General features: G+C 35.5%; 1 protein-coding gene across 3 annotated transcripts in view; it reads right to left on the bottom strand.

The window, feature by feature from the left end:
• Window positions 1–24,818, bottom strand: part of TBC1D32 (TBC1 domain family member 32) — a 74,889-nt gene that overhangs the window by 9,621 nt on the left and 40,450 nt on the right. For all 3 annotated transcript variants that reach the window (XM_088052931.1, XM_088052932.1, XM_088052934.1), the window contains exons 25-28: window positions 24,035–24,143; window positions 23,093–23,186; window positions 14,340–14,465; window positions 7,537–7,620 (exon numbers count right to left, since the gene is read on the bottom strand). In XM_088052931.1, coding sequence (XP_087909057.1) covers window positions 7,537–7,620; window positions 14,340–14,465; window positions 23,093–23,186; window positions 24,035–24,143 — 413 coding nt within the window. The remainder of the gene's footprint in view (window positions 1–7,536; window positions 7,621–14,339; window positions 14,466–23,092; window positions 23,187–24,034; window positions 24,144–24,818) is intronic.

Genomic DNA, 24,818 nt, shown 5'->3' with positions numbered 1-24,818 from the left:
AGTTACAAGTTCAGAGAGGAAAGGACTCAAAGGCAAAAAAACCCTCAAACAAACAACAAAAACCAAACTAAACCAAAAAACCCCACCAAAACAAGAACAAAACAAAAAACACAAACAAACAAACAAAACCACAAAAAAACCCCCAAAAATCCCTCAACCAAACAAAACAAAAAACTGCAAAACAAACAAACAAAAAAACACCAAAAGGAAGATTCTGTCTGGTCATATGAGATGCAGTAGGTTAAAATTTTTATGAAGAAAATAATATAGCAAAATTACACTCAAGAATGAAGCAATAAAATTCAGCAGAGGAAGTATGGAAAGAATAAAACCCTATTCTATTTTATAACTTTGACAGTGAGCAATAATTTAAGTGTTATGATTGTGAGAAATTAACCTTATACCTTTGACATTATACATAATAAAAATCTACTGCTCTTTGAGTAAAATGATCTTATTCAATAATCTGGTGGGACTGAAACAGTAAACCTACATCACAGAGGTTTTTTGCAACCCAAAAACAGAAGTTCAAATATCTTTTGCATGGCACACCAGAAGAGCAATCTTTGGAAGAATACATATAAATTCACAGGGCATTTCAGTTAAAATCCCACAGAAATAACTGAAATATTCATAACTTTTAACAGCTCTTGTTCCAAGTTACCTGTTTACTCAGGCTGCAATTGCCAAACTAAATCAATTCATTTTCAAGTTTGTGTGTGCAAGTAGGAAGGCAAGAGGCATATATACATCCTAGAAAATAGGGGGAATTTAAATGAGTTTGCTATGGCTAATGACTAATTCAGTCCTAACACCACCAGGTTTAATGGCAGCAGAGGGCAAGGAGGACAATGAGTCTCTAATTCTAAGCTCCAATGCAGTCCTGCTTCCATTTTGAGGTGGAAATGCAGGTATCCCAGGCTAGCAACGGTGCAATGAGGAAAAGCTGTATCACAACCCACTGTGTGAGTCCAGTAACCATTCTGTAAGAGTTTACAAGTACTGAATGCTCATTGTCCATTAACATTGAAAGAATACAACTCACTTCACTGATTTTCATTAACTTTTCTCCTCTGTTGTAACAATTTCTTAGTGGCTGGAAAGGGCTTTTTTCCCCACCACACTTCCCTCTGATATTTTCCTCTGTATTGTGAAGGAAAATAAAATTAACTTGAAGTCTGGATTGAATAATAATTCTCTATCACACAGTACTTTATCAAGGCAAAACCTCTTGCTTTCAGATACCACTGTATTCGACATAATTACAGCTCCGTACTCTGCTAATCCACAAATTGTGCTTCTTTGTCATGGGTCAAAAGTTTTTATTTTCCCTTTTGTTTTTCACTTAAACTGGAAAGAGTAGGCTTAAGAACACTGCAAAGTCATTTAGAATACTCAGAGGATTACTTCCCACTGATTAAAAACTGGACCTAGAAACCTTAAACCTTAAATTAGACTTAGAAAAATGCTATGAAAAACAAGTGGAATATTTAAATACTACATATTGCAATCCATGGACAAAAAGCTTGCTTGTTGTGACTGTATTATTGTGATGATGCCCATACATGTGATTCAATGCACTAACTTAATTTTATACAAAAGGTTTTTGACCAATATTTTTCAATACACCTGATATAACTGTCTCGAAACACAAAAGGCTTTATAACAAAAAGTCATGGAGAAAAATCAGTTCTCTAAATAAGAATCCCATTCATCCTCAAAGACTAGACCACCTCTATGAACCGTGAATTAATAATATGATACAGCACTCTGGCTATTATTAAATGGAATGAACAAGATACTTTGGCAGCTTCCTTTTTATTTGTCTTAAAGCAAAAAAATCTATGGTGAACAGATATTTCACACTTCCTTCTTTAAAAATGGAAAACACTGTAAAACAGAAGCCAAAATTAAACTAGTGACTTGAAGGATATAGGAATTCCCTAGGAGCTGATTTACAATTTAAGAAAATTCTTAGAAAGCACCTCAATGGGCAGCACTTTTCAAAATGTTTTGTGGTATTCAGGAGCACAAAAAAGAGACTCCCATGAGGCATGACTCCCATAGGCAAGGATGTATTATTATTATTATTAAACTCAGTCTATAACTAAAAACACTCCAGCAGCGCAAGTTAACTGCCATCCATAGTCCTGTGACATTCATTTTGATCAGCCTACACTTCAACTAACTATATAATTTATATTAAAGATTGGTTTTTATTCATTTTCCCTCTTACTGTGACAAAGCTTTTATATGTTTGAGTCAGAAAATGGGCTACATCACATTCATACTGAAATGACAGGATGCCACGCCGAAACAGCCTTACAGCATATTTCATGTAACTTGTGTGGTCTTTGGGTAATATTTAATTTATTTCCCTGTTTAAAGTGCTGTCACTCTGTCAAAGACACCACTGGGTTCCCTTTTGGCCTAAGTAAAGAATATTACTAGAGCTGTCACTCACATTATTGGTTTAGCTTTCTCACTTCCTGATGTCCAGGCCAAATGGTTTTATGTCTATATAAATAATCTTCAGAATATTCTAACGGAAGCTAAATTTTAACTTCAGTGACAATAAGAAAGATTAGGTTTCTTGCTATGGATGAAAAAGACTTTTGATTCAAAGAAAATATTTAAGTAAAGATTCTGAAAACATCTGAAAATACCAAGATAGCCAGAACCACCTGCATAATACCCACAAATGCTTTAAAATACTTATAAGTATATAGGTATACTTGATATCAGATTTCTAGTCCATGGCTTTGTCCATATAAACTGAAACTGTGAAACTCGTAATTTTTTCCTATGATTTATTATTTTTGTTAACAAACCAGAAGGTTTTCACTTACTTTTCAACAAGTACTACACACTGACCCTGCCCATTGGCAGAAACCCAAGCAGTCAATATTAATCTTTATGCTTTGTCAGTAACTATCCTTTCTCATCCTGACATTCTTATGGAAGTTTTCTATTTTAAACATTATTTGGAATTGTGGCAGAGCAAAATTTATGAGTTTCTCTCTATATTCTGTTACGCCATTTTGCTACTGTTTCTTCATGATGTCATCTCTGTAACCAGGCTACTCATCTAGAACACTTCAGGCTGACTGACCTCATATTCAGTTAGAATTGTCTATAAAAAAACCTTTGTTCAAAGTAAAGTATTACTTTTGTTGCATTTGAACTGGGAATGAACACAATGTTAACAAGATCCAAGAGCAACTGCTGAAGAATGCTGATGGCTTCTTAGAGGTTATCTCATGTGTAATTCCACCTGGACTATCAAAAGTATCTGTTATGTCATCAGTAGTCTTGTCATAACAATACAAGACCAAAATATTCATATCTAGAACTTCATTATATAATGATCATCATGAATACTCAAGCTGTTTCTGGCAACAGCTTCATTAAGAATGAACCACATTTTCAGTCCTGTTATCTAAATTGGCAATGGGTAAAATGCTTTCTGATAACAGCATCTTCAAAATGGTGGACAGTTTGAAGAACTGCATTTATCAAATGATTCAGAAAGAATGGAAGAATTCCCTTCCTACCCCCTTCCCTTTCAGCCCAATTTCAGGATGTAATCCCATATTTCTCATTTGCTACTTCTTCTGAACAGCTCTATACTGACACCTTCCCATTGGTGTTTTTTAAATTTCTCAGTTTGTTACCCAACCCACCTGACCCCTCAAAGATTAAGAGCTCAATAAATGGCAGGAAGTTTCTATGAGATTTTGTTCTGTCAGAGAACTAAAGCTCATCTAGGAGAAGGAACACACCATGATATTTGAGTTTTATGGCCAAGACCTGAAATCCCTGAGGTTCTGTCCCTTTGGCAGTACACAACAGAGCTGTTTCAGAGACAAAGTCCAGTGGAAACAGAGGATTTGACTGCAAGGTCATCTGCAAAAGCAGAGCCACCAAAAAAACTCTGCTGATCACAAAACGCTTCAGGAGTCCCAAGTCTGGAGAGTCTGCAACACACCATGGAGATCAATTAAGAGGCAAAGACACCAATACATTAGATGACTTCACATTTCTCTGAATAGTTCCTCTAAATGGGTTTATCGAAACCTTGAGAAAAATACGACATTTTCACAAAGCGTTTCTGTTATATTGAACTGGAATTTGCTAACAGAAAGAGCAGGAGGCTATTTTAGGAACTTCATATCCCTAATATATAATCTATGGAATTTTACTACTACAGCAAATTTTAGTTTCTTGCCATTTTATTACCTATTACAGCTAGACACCAATGATTTGGTTTTCAGTGTTTTAGGGTTTGTAAAGGAGAAAGAAAAAATAAAAGCAAGCTAGAAATTATTAATTCTACAAAAGGAGACAGACAGATCATTAACATATACACAGATTCAGTCATCTGAATAAACGTCACAGCAGTATCATTGCTGCTAGCAGAAAGTAAACTTCATGTAAAATTTGTGTTACTGTTTATAACTGAACATTGCAACTGCATAGTGTTTTATCAGATATTTTTTCCTTCTCTCTTATCTTGAAAATGGTAACAACCCAATCTAATTTAATTTTTCCATATTTGCAAATTTTATAAGAGACTGAAATCCTGAGGGGATCCATAGCAGATGGATGACTGTGTTATTCTAATTACAACTAGCTACAGGTTTACAAAGTTGTCATTTTTTTAAGATAATCAAATTCTCATTTCAGGAAACATGATAAACGCTGAATATGTATGTGCTGTACTGAATCCACTTTCATGAAAAATGTGACTTTTCTTCATTGAAATGAAACAACAATTAGAAACTGTTTTTCAGTTCCTCAGAACCAAATTTATGTAAGAGAATGGTGGACACACACAATTGCCAAGTTCATGTTGGCTTACTTATACGTGAAGCTAGAAAGATGTTATCATCTAACAACTCACTAGCTTTACCTCATACAGAAAAAACTCTGTAACTAGTTTTAGAATTTAGGTTGGATGGCTCTTACAGGAGCATATGAAAACAATACTGTGAAATAACATGGCATTCAGTAATTCTCCTTGAAGAAATTGCAATGCTTCATAAGGACTACCAGAAAACCTTGGCAAATGCACAGAAATCTGGCCAATCGTTATTCAATCAGTGAGAAATCTAATTTTAAACAAACAAGGTCTGATAAAGATTTGAGTGTGTTTTGTTGTCCCTTTGGTACAAACATAGGAAGCATAATTGATACCTGGGTTCTCAAAGTGCATTAACATTCCTTCATAGGAAGACCATACTGTTTATTTTATGATGTAAAAAAGAACCCAAAATTTAGATATATGACTGATTCTTAAAATCATGCCCTTTTACTGTTTCAAAGCAGAATTAGAATATGATCACAGATTCAGTTTTAGAGCCAGACTTTTGCTTCATGTCAATCAGCATGAATTTATTGGTCTAAACTAAATTCCCTGGTTAACCCTTATTGCTATACCTGCCTGAAAAGGTGCTATGACATTTTAATAACTGTTTTTCTATAAAAGTTAAAATAAACCTTTGACGAAATGTGCTGTTTGCTTGAACAACACTCTTTACTGGGCTGGAGAGCTCTTCACAAAAGAAGTCTATGATAATGTTGTTGCTGACGGGGAAAGAACTCAGTAAGGCACCAGCAGTCCTTTGCCTACCTCTTACCACCAGATTACTGACTACCCTTGAGAAGACTTCTCACTTTCCCATTTCCAAACTTGTCTTCATTAAAGCACATGGACTATAAAAACATTTGCACATGGAAACTGTTCATTAGACAACCCTACAAATGTTGTAGCCTTTATTTGATAACTGAACACAAAACATAACCAGAATTAAAGTCCAATAGTGCCTGTATAAGACCCAAAAAAACCCCTCATTCATAAAATACAAAAAGAAATATTGTTCATAAATGCAAAAAGAAATATGAGTTAGTTAATCATTAAAAGAAAATCTTTAAGGCTCAAGAAAAGCAAGAACTGAGCTTTTCACTATGTTATCTTTGTTTCTGTATCTATTCTTTCAGATTTTTCATTCTAGATAATTAATTGAATAGATGCAATTGTCACAGGATTTTCAAACTTGGTCTTTTTTCAAAGTTGACATTAAATTTTAGAGAAATAATGCAATGTTTATGCCACCTCCATTTAATCAGTGGTTCATGGTGAAATCAATTAAATAGAAGATCTAGGTTCAACCATCCTGAATGTATTTTAAATCCCATCTTTGATCAAAAGGTTGAGGAGAGTGGATTAAAAGTAAGGTAGCTGACTAAGTGAATGGCATAAGGCCTACTGTTTGTCTTTAGAGATCTTTTACATTAGTTGGAAGCACTAAGCTATCATAATTAAGGAAGACAGGACTGCTGTCTTTTCTGGGCAAGACATCCATTTGGAGGATGCACAGTCAGATTTTTGTTCTTCCTCTAGTTAGTTTTAGCATTTTAAGCTTTTGAAGGAACAGACAAAATTATTATTTGAATTAGGAAGTCTCAGAAATATGTAATTAGCAAACCTTGTGAGTCCATGGAATTATTTTATTGCTCATTATGCCTCATGAGAAGTTGAAAAGTAAAACAGGACAAGACAAAACACTTCCAGTATCTTTCAAGAAAATATAAAATTATGATAGAAATAACTGTCCCATCAACAATTTTCTTCATAAAACAAAGAGATTCTAAAATTAAATTAAGGGTATCCTGTTAGCAAGCTTTTGAAAGGTAAGAGCCACTACATAAAAAGAAAGACAGCTTGGAAAATTTCTAGAGGGGTTTTATGCTTTGAAACTTCAGAGGCAGGCCCCAAGTCTCCAAGGATACTATATTTGCATCCTATAGATAGGAGAGTAAAATATCAGTATAAATAACAGACTCTTCCCCAAAGCAGGCTTGATTCTCCACAGTTAGAACTGTGTCTAAATGGCTGAACTACAACCTGAGAGAAGAGTTGTGGATAAACAGTGAAGAATGAAAGTGCATTTTCCAGCAGATATTAACATTGGTTCTAAATATTCTAATTTTACCTGTGCTTCAAAGTATTAAAACACATTACTTTACATTCAGAATAAATCAGCTTTATCATTCATCCTTTATTCTTGGCTGTAAGCACAATATCTGTATAAAACTAACACTCAGATTACTCTGACAATAATAAATACATATCCTTTAATACAATATAAAGTATATAAAGTATGTATCTTTGTGGAGCTTTCAAAACGTGAGTCAGATTGCTTACACCATCTTAAATATTTAAGCCACCAGCTTTGCAAATCATCCATAACAGGTGTCAACAAATACTCTGAATCACACCCTCACCTACTCTTCATCTTCATTTTTCTATTATACATAGAAATGTGAAAGCCCATCACTAATAATTATCTGTTTTATTCACTCAAACACATCATTTTCTTCTCCAAAGTGAGGTATTTCCCACCAGTGAAGTAATGAATTTCTGAGCTGTTAAAGTACATTTTAAACAACCCCCAAAATGATACAGATACATTTAGAAGAAAGGCAATTTAAATATGAAGAGGCTGCATGGCAATAAATTATTAGGAGACTGACCTTTATAGCTTCCCATGCTGAAATAACAATCTATTCTGCTTTCAGAAAGATGTGACACGAACTTTTCAATTAATTTTGCCAAAACTGCAAGAAAAAACCCATTAAAACATTAGAGGCAACAAAATATGGAAATACGTCACCTAACTAAGTGACAATATGTGGGAAAGTAAAGCTATTTAAATTCCTGCATATTTATTCATTTTTTTATGGGAGAACAACTCAAAACATGCATTGCACTTTTACATTCCTAAAACCATTCCTAACTTAAATTAAATTTTAATAGCTTTATTGAGAATATATTCAGTGCAAACAGAAAGAGAATCTCATATTATCTTTATATCCTCCAATGATTACTTCAGAATTTGTTACATGCTTTCAATATGAAACGAAAATTAACTATAATTAAACTATAATATCTTAACACATTTGCTTGTGTATGGAGACAGGAAAGAAAAACAACAAAACAAACTAACCACAAAACCAGCCAACCAACCAAAAACCCCAAATAAACCCAACAACCCACATAGAACAAAAAGCTGATGCCATCCCAAAATTATGCTAACAAAAGCATGTGAAGTTTAAGGGCTGTTTCCAAAAAACCTCAATATAAAGAGGCTTATGCCATCATAAGATAAAAATTATTCACTTAAATTTATGCAATAGGAGTATTTCATTTGGGAAATCTGCATTTAATGATGACCATAATGTTCTTAATTTCTTGCTACAGAGCTTTGAGTCTGCAGATACTGCATAGCTAAGTCTGATGCTGGTATCTGTTCACTAGGGAGGAAATCTTATCTCCCACCTTGAAAGGGTGTTAGCCAGGAAGTTAGCAAGAACTCTTGGTGACAAATCGTTATCCAAACTGTCCCTGATTCCTCCATTCTGCAAGTCTGAGGCTATAGCAACTGAACATGTGACACCACACAAGTTTAAACAAATGTTATGAGAAAGGTTCACACAACCTGCATAGAAGAGGCCCATATGAGGTAAACCATATTAGGAATTTAGGATAGCAACAATGAACTTTTTTAATAAGTAAATGCTATCATAAAAGAGCTGCTGTTGACTCCATAAATAGAATGGATACTGATACTTCTCACAAGAATGCAAAGCAAGGGAGTGTATTTAGAGAGTAACAACTGCGGCTACCTGTGGGATTTCCTGTTTAAAGACCATGCTACCATTTCCCCGGCAGCACTTCCAGTTAATAGCAATGAAGCTTCAGCTCCTGTTCCCCCATTCTTGCACATAACTCCAGGCACCCACTGCCCAGGTGGGTTTGCTGGTTTTAAACTGAATATTCACAGCGTTATAGAATGGCATGGGTTGGAAGGGATCATAAAGAACACCCAGTACCACTACATCCTTTAAGCGGACAGTGGCAGGAGCAGCTGCAGCACTGCAAGTGAGGCAGAGCAAAAACACATGCTGGAGGTGGAAATGGAGAAAGCTAGAAACCTCTTGAGCTAGCCATGATGATGGGAAAACTGATGAAAAGCAGTTAAAGAGCAGTGCAAGCTCCTTTGGGAATGAGGAGGAGGAGTAAGACAGAACTTCCACCCACAGTCTGATGCTTGTTATGCCAGAAAAACAATGAAGAAAAAGATTATATAATAAAGACAATTGAGTATTTTTCTAATTATTTTAAGCTAACATACTAAAATTAAATCACAATTTTTTTGGGTCTAGATTAATTGCCTAAAACATTTACAGAAATTGATTTACACTGAATAAGTCCAGAAAAAGTTTGTAAAAGGTTGTGTTTAAACTAATGTGTGTAATGCTAAAAAAAGTTTCAGTACAACAGCTAAACATGAATTTACAGTTAGAGCTCCAACTCCAACAGTAACAAAATTAATTTTGCATTGCAAAGGACTACTAAATTAAAACTAAAAAACTACATGTGTAATTTATATTCTTATGCACTCTTATAGTGAAAAGAAACTGCTAATTAAATATAATATAGCTATTTTTAATCATGGTTAATAAAACATATGGGGCTAAAAAAAACCAATTTACTGCATAGAAGAATAACAATTTATTATTTTTTGAAGAATATACAAACACACTAATCCTCACTAATATGCTTAGTGGAATTTGGCCCACAAGCAGCATAGCAAATATTTGTGTAAAATGAGCAAATGTGTCTATTCCTGAAACTGTAGACAGCAAAAAGCAGAAATTAGACTTTACATTTGTAACTAGCTATATATTTACTGCAGGACTATTAGTATGGTGATTACTGAAATATGCCATACTGTAATAATAAATGGGAGCTATGTTAAGACTAAAATGTCCCATAATTCCGAAATTTTTAAACCAAGTTGGGACATTGAACATTTCTTCCCTTTGTGTCATAAGGCATCCACATGTTTGACCTAACAGGTGAATACTTCAATTCAGTGCTTGAGTTAATAGAAGTGACTGTTCAGCTGCTAAGCAGTATTTTGAAACTCAAGTACTAAATTGATTTCCACCATTTGAAAGTATTTATCTAAGTACCTATAAGGATCTTTGAAAATATTTTAATCAAGTTTGAGGGACAAAGACACACAAGAATGTGTCTCAAAACACATGTGATTAATACATAAATAGAGGGAGGACACTGCCTTTTCCAAAGGAACATTTATGTGAAATGACAATCAGCTATTTAAATTTTTGTCTTTTACTACTGAATCATTTGGACACTGTAGAAACTGGTTCAGTGATTCTTCATTAATTGGAAAAAAGACAAATGACATCTAGGCAGGTTCATTGTACAGTATAGTCAGTATTGCTGTAAAAGCCAAAATTTTCAGGTAGTTTATGTGGCCTACCAACACAGCGAAAATTATGATTTTCCTAAATTATGGTAGCTTGACTGTATTAGTATGGAAGTTTTTAAGAGTCAAAATAAAGAGAATTTTAATTTAGGTGTGTGTAATCATATATGAAATAAATGGAAATGATTTTAAATATCTTAAATTACTGTAGTATGCTCATAAAACACCTAGATTCCTGCAGGATTTTCTTTTTCCTTGAAGAAGTAGTGTACAAAAGGAAGGTAACTGAAACAGCTTCAAAACTGGGTAAGAACACTGCTTTGGAAAAAGCACGTGGTTAAAACGGTTTCAATAGGTAACAACCACAAGCACTAACCTAATTCCTACTCTGAAAGTTTTAAGCCAAAAAAGGTCTAAAGATGCAAAAAGCATCAGACTTTTTTAAATCCTCTAATATAACTAGTGTTACTGGATCATATTCTATGACCCAGATGTTTCAGAGGCTTTTAAAAGAAAATACAAAGGATTATTTTAAAGCAGTTCTGCTCTCAGGCACAAGGTGTGACTCCTGGAGATGGTCCAGCGCAGGGACAGGAGCTGGATTCAATGGTTCTTGATGGTCCTTTCCAACTCAGCTGATTCTGTGACTTCAGTTAGAGGCTAGAAATTCAAGATTCTAAGATAATCTTAGATTACTTTTTTGCAAGAGTAGTGTCAGAAATTTTTAACTCCATCAACCATATTTCAGTTTAATAACTATATGAAAAACAGAGTCAGCAATTTCATTATTGATGGCAACAAGGAGGACTTTCAATTATCATATATTAAAATGACAAATGAACAATGTACATTTTCTCTGAAAAGAAGAAAAGATAATAAAACTTCTGTCAGTGCTTCCATTAGAGATATATGTTTATGTAACATATGCAATGTTCAAATATTTTCCTTATTAACGGAAAAAACAGCCCTTTAAATCCAAACCAAATCTTTACACACCTGCATGCACATTCACATGCACTTGCACTGCTTAGAGTGGCTCCAAACTGATTTGGGGGACAGAAGAAAGAATTTCTGCTCTGAAATTGTTCTTTCTGCATAACATAAAGGCCCACTGTTCCATTTGAATTCTGACACAAGCTTCCTTGGAAAATCAAGGACATAAAAAGGCAAACATCTATTCTATATTATTCTAAAAGCTTCTTTTGCAAATAGAGTATCAGCATTTTGTTATCCTGAAATAAATCAGCACACAACAGTCACTGGTTATTTATCCTATGGGGAAATCCTGTAGTTAGCTTCAAGTTTTTGTTGCAATTGCTAAAGGCTGCAGCACACATACATCACAATGACACTGCCTCAAAGACTCATTGTATTTTTTGTCAACAGGTTTTGATAGAGCTATCTTAGATGATGCAGAGTTCACAAAATATTAAAGGATTCCAGAACACTGTGTTGACTGTAACCACTCTGCTTCCATCAAACATTTCATTTACGAAAGCTGAAGAAAATTCCTGTTTTACTGTAAGTTCTCACATGCAAGATCAAGAGCTGCTATCTTTTCTTTTCTTGATTGGTTGATTTTTATTTTTAAAAAAAACCAACGATTTGGAGGTAAATTAATAGGCCTAAAGAATGCTGCAGAACAAAATCCAGATCCTCAGAGAGACAGGTGATGGAAAATCTGAAAGACTCTATGGAGAAAGTAATTTTAGCTGAATTTACTATCCCTATCCATATCACATATGAAAGCTTGAGAAGAATAGGATTTGGGAACAGAATATCTCATTATGAGGGAAGAATGTTAGCATATAATTGATATTATCTCTGCAACACCCTTAATTTATTTTGCTTTGGGTTCAAAGTCTCCTAAAAGGGGAGAGAAATAAGGCTGTTGAATCTGTCCAGAAGTCAGCTGCTGATACCATATTAACTGGGAACAGATGAAAAAAGAAGTTGCTGGAATGGCAAACAACAGAAATGCCTTCTGCCATATCTGAAGGACAAAAAGGAGAAGATAATTGAAAAAGGCATGGCTAAAATAGTCAAGATGAGTTCAAGAGAGAAAAAAAACGCAAAACCATAAGCCACCTCTCTCTCAATCATGTGAACTATTTGAACATGCACTAGGCTAAGCCTAGATTCATACAGAGTAATAATTTTCTACATAAATCTAAGCTATGGTTCAGAGGAGTTGATTTGCTCGCTTCTTTTTCTGCCAAATCTTAGATGCCTGTACACAGAAAGCTATTTTCAAGATGTACTAAGGACACTTCAGGGAGGCTACAAGTACTATAATGAGCACTCCAAAAGCCAAGACAACCAAAGGCTCTGACCATGGTTCTCTAGCTGATAAGTGACCCAAAGAAACTAGGAGCTATACACCCTAACACCCACAAATCTGTGGCACCTTTAAGGAAGGAATGACTGGAAGCTTATTGTGCTTAGAACAACAGACTGTAGGAGCTGGTTAACTACAATATGTTTTGCTTTTAGGAGACCAAAAAAATTCCAGACTTTCAGTCCTAACACATTAAAAGACATGCAAGCCTGAGGAAGGTTTGTATCCCCTTTTAGAAGTTAAATAAAGCCTTTCAAAACTGCATCTTGATGTTTGAGCACAGAAATTATTTAAAAGCTACAGTCGGAGGTGATGTTTTAGCAGAGAAAACACCAGTCTAAGGCCATCCCAAAAGCAATGCATTACCAAAGCATTTAGCACAAAAATATTGATCAAGTTAATGGGAGAGTAATCAACATGGGAACGGTGAATTAGAGATATTGATAATGTATAGTTTGCTCAAGAATTTTTGGATGGACTTCAAGCAGGTTCTACAGATTCAGAATCTGGTAATCGTGACACCAGATCACAGAAAATTTTAAACAAATCAATATACATTACACTATACAGTCCTTGAATCTAATGTTGTCTTTGCTCGTTATATTTTGGTTTGACTCCTGTTCCTGTCAGTCCCCCTTAAAATGGGCCCAGTACAGAAAGCACAAGTGTACATCTTTGTTCTGTAAACCATGGAGATTGCTCCATCTGTAACTATTGAGAAAGCTTTGATTTCTGGGCATCTGGACTGAAGTCACTCACTCCTCTGAAATCTGGGAGAGCTTCACATGCTGCAAAAGATACACAGTAGCACAACTGTCTCTTGTAAAATGGATTTTCTTGTGAAAGTGAACATGATGCTGTCTTAAACCACAGAGCTGCAGATATTTTGCTGCTTCTGAAATATCTCCAAGCAGATACAGAACTGAAGAGCTTTGCAACAGCCAGTTGTATTAATTGCTTATCTAAATAATATAAAGGGAAACCTTGGGCACCTATAAGCAAGTTAGACTACATACTGACCATCTGACCATAATCAGAATTCCTAAGGGAAAGGAATCCAGCAATTTCTGAGAACATCTTGGTTCTTCATGGCTACGCAAGCTTATATGACATCACAAGGGAATTATTCTACTGATTTATGTCATATAGATGATCTGTGTTTTTGCTTTGGCTACTTTGTTTTTTTAACTGAGCTATAGCAATGCTCCTGCATGATCACACTGATCATTAGAAATGCATATGAAAATTAAGAAAAACCTGAATGAATGGGTTCTTTGATATTTAGTATGGCTTATTTCTGATATTTTTATTGAAATTTCCCATTAATATAATTTCCCAATCCATGTTAACTCATTCACTGATCTCTAAGCATCTGTTTTCTTTCAGGCTTTCTTTTTCATTTTCTCAACAGCTCAATAATGGACCCTTTAGAGATCTGTAACAAAGACTTGTATTTGAGCCCTCTTTCTCTGTCAAATTTCACTGACAACATAAAGGGATAACAGTCATAAAGAGAAAAATAGGACATAAAAGCATAAACCTTATTTTCTTGGGAACATCCCATTGAAATGGCTTTTATAATCAACACAAAATTATGGACTACTTGTATAGATAATGTACTCCTCAATGAAAATAAGAAGAGTTGCTTACTAGTGGCATTTTGCCTGCTTTCTTTGTTAAACCTCTTAACTCATACTCACTTGGTCCACTGATGCTATCTGGTTTGGTTTTCATGACTTTGCAGAACTGCTTTCTACAAATTTCTGCCCACTCAGTTGGCTTGTCTGGACTTTTCAAGACTTTTAAGAGCTTGTCAAGATCTTTATCTAGAAGAAATGAAAAATTAGTGTTATTATATAATGATCATACACTGACAGAATAGTTTGAGTTGAAAGATCATGTAGCCCCAATTCCATTGCCATGTATATTTTGGCAGACCTCATAAGACTACATAAATATGCCTTTTCCTAAGACAAACTGGAGAAGCAGTCCTAAAGCTGATGACATTCTGCTTTATACAAAACAGACATATTCTTTCTGCTTACTGGTGGGGTTTTGTGCTTATTTTGGCTGGGGTAGAATTAATTTTCTTTGCAGTGGCGGATACAGGGCTGTGCTTTGTATTTGTGCTGAACACAGAGTTGATAATCTAGAGATGTTGTAGAGATCCTTCTTACACAGACTCTGCCTTTTCTTCTTTCATACTGCTACCCTGGCAAGGAGGCTGGGGGTGTGTGGGAAATTGGGAGGAGACACAGCTGGGACAGGAGACCAAAACTGACCAAAGAGAAAGAGGAAGGGGAGGAACATTTTGAGTGATGTTGACATTATGACAGTTGACATGGTGGTGTTCAGTCAAAGGTTGGACTCAATGATATCTGAGGTATTTTCAAACCTAATTGATTCTGTGTTTGTGTTTGTCTCCCTAAGTAACCATTACGGATGGATGGGGTCAGGCCCTCCTGCAGATGGCTCAACACCTGCCTGCCATCAGGATGCAGTGAATTAATTCCTTGTTTTGCTTTGTCTGTGTGCATGGCTTTTGCTTTTCTATTACACAATCATAGAATAAGCTGAGTTGGAAGGGTGTCGCTCTAATTAGGAACGGCTGGGTAGAGGCGACATAGACTCTCAAGGAGTCAGATCAGGAGAATTCCTTAGTTTATTCCTTTAGACTTGTTTTATAGACTAGTTCGTGGAAAGTACAGAAAGGAAACTCTTATTGGTTAGTAAACTACTACATCACCATCATTGGTCAGTGGTGTACACCACCTCCTGACTTTCTCCTGCAAGGAAAACAAGAGGACAGACAAACAGCACCTGGCATGGCTGTTTTCTGTTTCTGAGGATTGTTTTGAAATCCTCCTATGAATTTCTCAGGCTAGCTCTCAGGCAGGATCGAGCTCTGTGTAGCCTGTAATAGCTACAGGCACTCTGGTTCAGATTTAGCATCCATAGAAGGGACCCATCAGGATCATCAAATTCAACTCCTGGCCCTATGCAGGGCAACCCAAAAATCACACCATGTGCCTGAGAGCGTTGTCCAAACACTTCTTGAACTCATAAAGGCTTGTTGCTGTGACCACTTCCCTGAGAAGCCTGTACCAGTACCCAACTGCCCTTTGGATGAATAGTATTTTCCTGATATCTAATCTAAACCTCCCCTGACTCAGCATCATTCCATTTCCTCAAGTCCTATCATTGATCACAAGTGTGAAAAGATCTGTGCCTGCCCTTCCACTTCCACTCATGAGAATGTTGAAGACCACAGTGAGGTCTTCCCTCAGTCTCCTCCAGGCCGAAAAACCAAGTGGAACTCAACCACTCCACGTAAGGCTTCCCCTTCCAGCCTTCACCACCCTCACTGCCCTCTTTTGGGCACTCTAACAGCTTAATGTCTTTTTTATGTTGTAGTGCCCCAAACTGCCCCCAGAACTTGAGGCGAGGCTGCCCCAGTGCAGAACAGAGTGGGATAAGCCCCTCCTTGCCCAGCTGACAGTGCTGTGCCTGATGTCCCCCAGGACAGGATTGGCTTTCCTGGCTGCACAGGTAACGTGGCTCCCGAAGTACTTGATACTGCTATGAAATCTCTTCTGGCCATCTTGAGGGGAAAAATAAAGATGGTACCTGAGACAAGAAAAGTGCACATGCATTTGCTCTGTGTACAATTCCTCTGCTGTTGGATTATGCAGTTCCTATCATTTATCTTGAATAGATAATGCAACCTACACAAAGTGTTCGCTAGGGTGATGAAAATTCTTTATACCTCACAAGATCTCCTTTATCCTGTTTCTACATTTTGGATACTATAGAAATGAATGTTGCCATGAAAGGTGACACTTCTTATTGAAGTGTTGTCCTAGGGTGACTTTATGATTCTTGTATCCCAAATCATCTCTTCTGTTTATGCTGGATATTAAGTTCTGCACCTTTAAGACTGGTTCTAAGAATGAGGGGGGGAAGAAGCAGTGCTCAGTTTATTTGCAGACACTGCACTTGCTCCCCCGCATTCCTGCTCCCGGACTGTGCTGTCTGCAGCACGGACAGGGACAGAGCTCACCTTTGCTTTTAGTTTACTTTTTTTACCTAGCTGAGGCAGAGAAGTTCCCCAGACTGTGGCTTTTCTTTTCCTGGAACTGCTCAGCCTGCTCTGGACCGAAAGCCCAGACAAACCCCAGAGCTCACACCTGTGGCCCAGCGGGACTGGGACGCGGCACCTTCCAGCGCAGGAGGGACTCACACCAGCCTGAGCGAGCCGAGCTACACCCCACGAGAAGGACTCTCTCTCTGCATTTGCCATCTCTTCAGAACAGTGAGAGGTTCCATTGGTTAACAGCATTCATTTTCTCATGTTTGTGAATACTTTGCTTGTTAAATAAACAGATTTTTTCCACTTTTCTCCAAGCAGATTTTTTTCTCCTGAACTGGTGGGAGGAGGGGCTGCTTGAATTTGCTTTCTAGAGGGACCCCTTCAGAAGTTTCCTCCTTAAATTAGCCCTAAACCAGGACAAGTGTCAACAATTTGTTTGAGCCAGTCTATGGATATTTAGAATATTTGCTGTCACTTCTGCTTATTTATAGCATTTCTGTTTCAAAACACTCTTTTCAAACAATCTTATTCTTTTAAGATTATTATTTATACTATTATAATAATATCGTTATTATTAAGAATATTTTCAACAGAATTATGATTTTGTATGTAATTTAATTTAAACTCATCTAAAAACCTTAATGATTTCTAATTAGTAGCTTGTAGCCCTGCCATTGGAATTCATTATACAGTACATAAGATTTCAAAACAATCTTATTATAGTAACTTAATTATTATCATTAATAATGACCCCAAATTAATTAACCAGAAATTTCTTTGTTATCCTCAAATAAATAAGTCTTAGTGTCTTCCCAAATAACACGCAGTGATGCTTAGAACAGCTTATTTATGAAAATTTCATGTGAAGGATTTAACTCTTGCAGTATAATCAGTATGATATCTAGTTCTTCCTCTGCAATTTTTTGTTATTTCTGAAACAGGTGAGTATTGAAAAAAATCCTAGAACTGCAAAGAAACACACCTCGATACGAGCTAAACAGTTATTTTACTTCCCAAGAATTGCAGTAATTCAGTTTGGCAGACAAGGACCAGAGACTACAAGCTGAGATTTAATCAGGACCAGAGACCCATGCAACCACAATAGTGTGGTGCAGTCATGTATTTAATATATCCATTACAAACTGTAACTGGTATCATATTGTGGAAACTTACTGTAGCTTATTTTCTTCCAGGTAAACCACCTGCTTCCCTTAAGTTGTCATTAAATGCGGACTATCACTCCGCCAGCAGGTCATCACAGTAAAAAAAAAAAGACAGAACCTTGGGGTTTTTTTGGAATGACAATTGTTTACAAAAACTCATGATATCAAAAATGCCAGCTCACTTTCACAATTTAGTAGGCAACAATAACTTTCCCAACAGTATTACCTTGCAGCTGAAACTTAAGTAACAACACAGTTCTGGGCTATGCACATTACATGTTTCTGAGGGCAGGCTGTCACACTACCACTATGACTAGAGGTATTCTAAACACAACACCACCAAGAAACAGAAGTCCTACTTTTATTTCTTCTCTTTTCTGATTTGTCACTATATGAGTTCACTAGTTATCATAAATTAATGACCTATATTTTATTTTTTTCCTGAAAAAATACTAGACCTGCTGAATGATGTGAAGAATAGAAGGTGAGGGAACATGGGATGGAGAAAAAAAAGAGAAGAGAAAATATGAGGAAGAAAATGACTAAGACCTTCCTCTACTGACACTAACAAGCTTTTAAATATGGTCATGATTGAAAAGAAGCTAATGTCAATTTAATTTATCTACTGCACTCCTTCTCTCATCTTCATAAGTGGTTAAATTTTGCCATCCCATCTCTTGCTTGGACTTACACTGTGCTAGCATTGGCTGTTCTGTGTAATCCCATGAAAAAAAAGCCAAAACCCCCACATCTACTAGTTTATGAAGCTCTGAAATTGTAGCATAAATAAGCTACACATACATGCATGTATGGAATCTAATCATACTACATACTACATCATAATCGCAAATTTAAATTGATCTCCCTTTTCTAAAAGATGCTGCTTTATAATTCTTCTAATAATTCTTTAGCTAGCTTGTTTAGCTCTTCAAAAGCAAGTAAGAACTAGAAAAATTCATTAATGTTTTAGAAAACACAAGAAAAGCAACAAGCCCCTTCTCATCTGACTGTGCTTTGTGATTAATAACTAAGACCTGTAAATCCATGCATATCTTACTCAAAATCTAAACTGAGAGATGAATAACCTGACTACAATTTATTTGACATAGAAACAAATCTGTACAGAGATATATAATTTAGGAAACTTCATTTGCATTTCTACTTACTACTCATTCATCTTTTTTTAACTGACTGGATTTAAAAGGAAAAGGCAATAGTCTCATACATGAATACCATGACCATGAATACCAAATATAAATAGGAGAACAAGTGAAAGAAGTGTAGGTGATAAAGGCATTTATGCGACAGGGAAGACGACTGATTCTTTGACAGAGAAAGTTTAGAAAAAAAATTAATGAGACTGCTAATACTAGGTATTAAAAGAAAAAAAAGTCTGAAATCACATTTAGAAAACAAAACCAAACAAAACAATCAAGAAATCCTCAATGAAATCAAAACTGAAACATGGCAGCAAGTTCCCATTCAAGTTAGAAGTATAAAGCAAAGAACACAGAGAACCGTGGCTGAGATAAAGTATCAAAATATTTTTGATAAGATATAGCCACAGACTTTTGGACTGTAGAAGAAAATAAGATTAATGAATGGTGGGATACCCAAGTTTAGGGAAATGCTAAGCAGTGAATGCATCTTCATCAGTTGCAGGACATTTAGGGACAATATTCTTCAGCCACAGTCATCACCTACTGTCATAACTTCAGAGCTAGGACTAGAAAAGGAAAACATATTCTGTGCAAATACAAGAATGAATATTACCATTTAATAGCCTTCAAAATGGTTTAACTTTTAATAATCTACACTATAATTAATACAACAAGTAAAAAAAAAACCCAAAACTTTTCACAGTTGTATGCTGAATATGAAAGGATTATGTCATTCTTTGAAAACCACTTAATAGCTCTTCCTCAAATTACCTTAATGAAACAATAACTGAACAGTTAAAACAAGAAAATCAACAGGCTATCTTGCTGCAGTGTAAACAGGTAGAAATGGCAGAATTAATTTTCATATGTAAATAATGATCCACGTTATCATTTGAAGTTTCACTATAAATTACCTTTGACAGAAGTGAATCATTAATATACTACTATCCAATAGTTTTCAAACTCTAACTACCAGCTGAAATGATTAGAGCATATTAATATACAATCAACCAAATTTATTTTTCCATAAATCCTTTCCTGCAGACCCATATACCACACAGACAAACACCTAACATCTGTAAACACTGATACACTACAAATTTTCCTCAAATACAAACATATTTTTTGAGTGAGTCTGCTTACTTAAAGTGTCCCCATGAAATGGAAGAGATACTCCACTACTCAAATTCAGTTACTAAATTTACCAACACAAATTACATTAGAGTCCTTTTTTATTCAGTGAATCAAAATATGCACTTGCCAGCGTCTGTGATCACCGTAATTATATGAATAAAGGAAGAGTGTTAAAAAAAAAGTTATATTACAGAGTCTTCTGCCTTGGTGCTGGTAAACATGTTCCATACACTGTCAGAATTACCACTGCTCTGCTTTTTATTACAGCTCATTAGTTCTCCTCCCTTTGTACCCCAGACTGAACCATAAGGTGTCAGTGTTGCACGTTTACCACTTCAAAAGAATTTGTAGAATAAAAACCCTACCCACTTCTTGGGTTTTCATGCTAGAAAACTAAGTGTGAACAAGTCCTTTTAAGTAACTACCCCTCATAAGCTACTTTCAGTTTTATCCATGGTTTCCATTATACCAGATACAGTCACAGGATAAATGAAGTCCAGGGATCTAGAAATGAAGCTTCCTTTTCCCTGATCTAGTTTGGCCACACTAGTTCCAAAATGTTCTGTTATGGCATCTGTCATTCAACTCCATTTGAAGGGAGGGTTAGAAACAGAAGTATTAGCAGTATCATATTCAAGAGCACATCTGCAAATATTTTTTTTACTCTCACCAGCCATCTCCAATATCTATTATATAAATATATTAAAAAATCAACTCAGGTTACTTTTTTTAAACCTGCCATCACAATTACGTGATGGATATAGGATGGATATAGGATCTTTGCATTTTCAGAAAGAAAGAAAAGGTAAGCTTCTCTTGAGGTGTCCATGTCTCTTGAACAATAAAAGAGGACACAAATAAGAGTCAGGACAGACAGAATAAAACCTACAGATACAGCTTTTTCAGCCAAAGAAACTATACATTCTTAAACAGTACTAAGAATCCACTAGTCTTAATTATTCATGTCATAGAAACACTCAAATTAAGAGGACTGGAATGATACCTCAGAGGTTACATAATGAAATACCACAGTATGAAATCTGAGCACAGACAGGTTCAGGGAACCAGAGACACGGAGCTGGCCTTCAAGCCTTGTCAACAGATACAATGAAGCAGTCATGCATTCCCACTCACACCATGGCTGCAGAACCCTTGCCAGTCAAAAGTCTGTGTGAACCCTGTCTATCTCCTTGCACTAAAGCAGAATGAAAATTTAAGAAGTATTTTTCTAAACTCCAGGCAATCTCCAAACACACAACATGCATTCTGAATATTCACAACAGAGTTGTAAGATCTTGTATAAATGTATCTCATGGATCCATCTCGTAATCGTATTTTTAACCTCTCTTTGTGAAAGAAAACGTCTATCACTTCTATATCATAGTGCTTAAAAATATAGTTCACACATTCTCCATTTTCTATTCATGCTCTTGATTTTGTTTTTTGCAAGCACTACAACAGCAATTTATGAATTTCATTCTTTTATTTTTTTGATCTATTTATTCTAACGCTTTCTTTCAAAATAACTTACATATCCTGAAAGCTTCAATCTGACAAATCATATGTTCACAGTTCAGTGATTTGTTGTTTTTTTTAACCTAGTACTGAAATAGAACACTTTCAATGGTTTATTTCCCTTTTATTTTCAAACAAGAAACACATAATATTTTGACTCCACTACCAAACCTTCTGTTCATTTTGCAGTTATACAATCTTTTACTTCTGTTACCATTAACATCAAAAATTTGCAAACCTTTGAAACTTCGTTTCGGCAGATTTACTGTTAGCCAAAGTTTTTACCCAAGTTTTCTTAGTTGGCTCTCACCCACAAAGGTGACAACTCTAATATCAGTTTCTTTATCCCACTGGGTAATGATGAGCAACAAAATTATTCTGAACAAGAGAACACAGGGATCCTTTGAATACATCATGAGAATAATAATAATACAAAATGTGTTTCCAGCCCAGGAGTGGTACTACTGCCTCCTTGAAGACACCCACTTTACCATTATCTGATTGCTGTCTTATGAAACTTGCCTTAGGAAGCCTGGAACGGTATTAAAAAGCTAAGATACAGAAAAATTCCTTCTTTTATAACTTATATGGCCTTTCCTCTGATCAGAGCAGGAAATCACCTTTTAAATTTTTTTCACCCAGATATATACAAACAGACTATTTTATAGTCCACAGTTCATGTAGAATTTCTATCAGTTCTGTAAATCTGTCTCTGCTAAGGATATTCACAAATAATTTCTAATAAGTTCATCTCAGGGATATAGTAAACATGAACAAATACAATGAATTATTTATTTACCAAACCATTGACCAGATTCTTCTGCATTGTCTATGCAAACTAAAACCTTTAAACAGTTTCTCTGTGTGAAATAAACTGCTGTGCCTAGGTAGTTCTTCAAAGGATTCTTCAGTCTGCTCACATTCCAAATTGATGTTCAGTGTGGAAACCAACTATCCTAAGCACTGTCTATTTCACACACCACCAAGCTCTGTAAACACAGGGATGTGAATCACGAAAATAGTGTACAAAAAACTCTGCAGTTTAAGCAAACTGTCTTGCTTCAGTTACTAGAGAGATGATATAAATGTACCTTATGAGTCACCCACCAGAGACGAGCCAGGAGGTTAATCTTGAAGTTTGCATAAGAATTAGATTACCAAACAGAGCTTTGCAGATTGACAGCTGCACAAAGCCAAACAAGCAAAACCAAACCAACTCATTTAGCTACAATTGCAGCCAACACTGAAATAACCTTAAGTACTTAATGAGATTATAATCTGTGGGATGTGAGGGTGGGGAGCAGAGTGCAGGGAGAAAGGAAAAAGAAATTTTTTTAAATTGACTGAGATATTTTCATGAAATCTACACTGCTTGTGTGCTTTCTTCATACCTTGTCTGAATTCAACTTTCCTAGGTATTTCTGCAAGATAGCACTTTGGCACAGGCAATGATGAAAACATTGGCCAAGGATATAGACCACTGCCCTAAAAACAGGACCAGAAACAAATTAATTTAGCAGAAAAATTAATAGCTTTTTCTCGATTAACACGCAAAGGTACAGTTCCCAGAATTACTGCCTATGCACTAAAATTATGCTTGATACTACAATTTCCAATGAGATGTGCTATAACTAAAAAAAAGATAGAAAATCCTAAAAGCATTTGAGAATATAATTTTTTATGGTGTATATTCCACTGACAGTTTTGATTTTACAGTTCCTTTTTTCAACCACAAAGGAAATTGGAAGTTTTATAAAAATTATTAAAAAAATCCCCAACAACCTACTAAACTGTATTTCCAAATTTATACATTGCTTTAGGTGTCTTTGTTGTGCTGACAGTAATCTGCATTTCATCTTTATGAGACTGACAGCCAGTGAGAAGTAGAACATTTAAAGAAGTTGCTTAACAAACACTCCATTGTTAAAACATCAATGAAAGCTCCACGTATTAGATGCTGCATATGAAAATCCAAGCATGGAAAAAATATCAAATACAATGAAGATAAATGGAAAGCTAGTAAAGAAAACACAGAAATTTAAAAGTAAAAGAAAAAAATCACAGACAAATTGTATTTGCTTAAAAATAACATTAAAATGGAGCAAAATAAACATGTCATCAGAATGTAATATGTCCTAGGTACATGACAATCCCCAGAGAGCAGGAGCAATGTATTTGCTCAGAGTATTCCTTCTTTAAAATGTTAACACTTCATAAAGCTAAAGGTGTTCTGGTGCTAAATAATTTTTCATATGCTGAATTATCAGCAAAAATGTTCAGTTAATGAAGGCAGATGTTACAGAAAGAGAAACTTGTAAACTTTAGGTTCTAACCTTATCTAATTCTCTCAAAGGCAAAATCCTTTCCTGTGGTCCTCCGATCAGATTTATCCTTACAAGAACATGGTTTCTCTCCACTGACAGACCATCAATTATAAAAACTCTGTGGAAAAAAAACCCAAACAAAACACAACAAAATTAGAAACTCTGATGAACTGACTATTTAATTTAAAAAAAATTAAAGAAGCAAGAATATTTTGAGAAACATACTGGAGTTAAAACACAGCCTGGAATACATACAGGCATAAATAAACAGAAACATGAAGCATTTTGAGATGTCTCCAAGCATTGTTCTAACTTTGTGCTTCCCTACCTGATTAGAAACATTTGAGCAAGTACCAGACCCAAAAGAGTAGAAAATCTCACAAGTTTTCTTATGTCACATAAAAATTATATAATTAGGGCAGTGACAGTTAATCTACCATCAAAATTTGTTCCTTAATTGGCCTACCACTATACTTCTGCTGTCACAAATAAGCAGGGTTATTCACTATTTGAAACACAGACAACATGCTGTATGAAGTCACTGTGCAGCCCAAGGTACAGGATTTCTGAAAGCAGTAAAAATTCACAAAGTTTCTTAATAAAAGTTATTAAGTTATTAAGCATTAGTAGGGAAATAGCAGGTTTCATCTTCAAACAGAAAATAACTATCATCACCCACACTGTTTGACTTACATTCTGTAATGGTCCCATATAACAAACAGGAAAATACTTAAAACTCAGCATGCTGTGAGAAAGGAAAAAAAATGTCTGTAACTAAATGACTGTCCTCTTC

The sequence above is a fragment of the Pseudopodoces humilis genome, chromosome 3, assembly GCF_049639895.1.
Source record: "Pseudopodoces humilis isolate 2021_Gansu_Grassland_sample_001 chromosome 3, ASM4963989v1, whole genome shotgun sequence".
Taxonomy (NCBI): domain Eukaryota; kingdom Metazoa; phylum Chordata; class Aves; order Passeriformes; family Paridae; genus Pseudopodoces; species Pseudopodoces humilis.
This window is presented reverse-complemented; position numbering and strand designations above follow the sequence as displayed.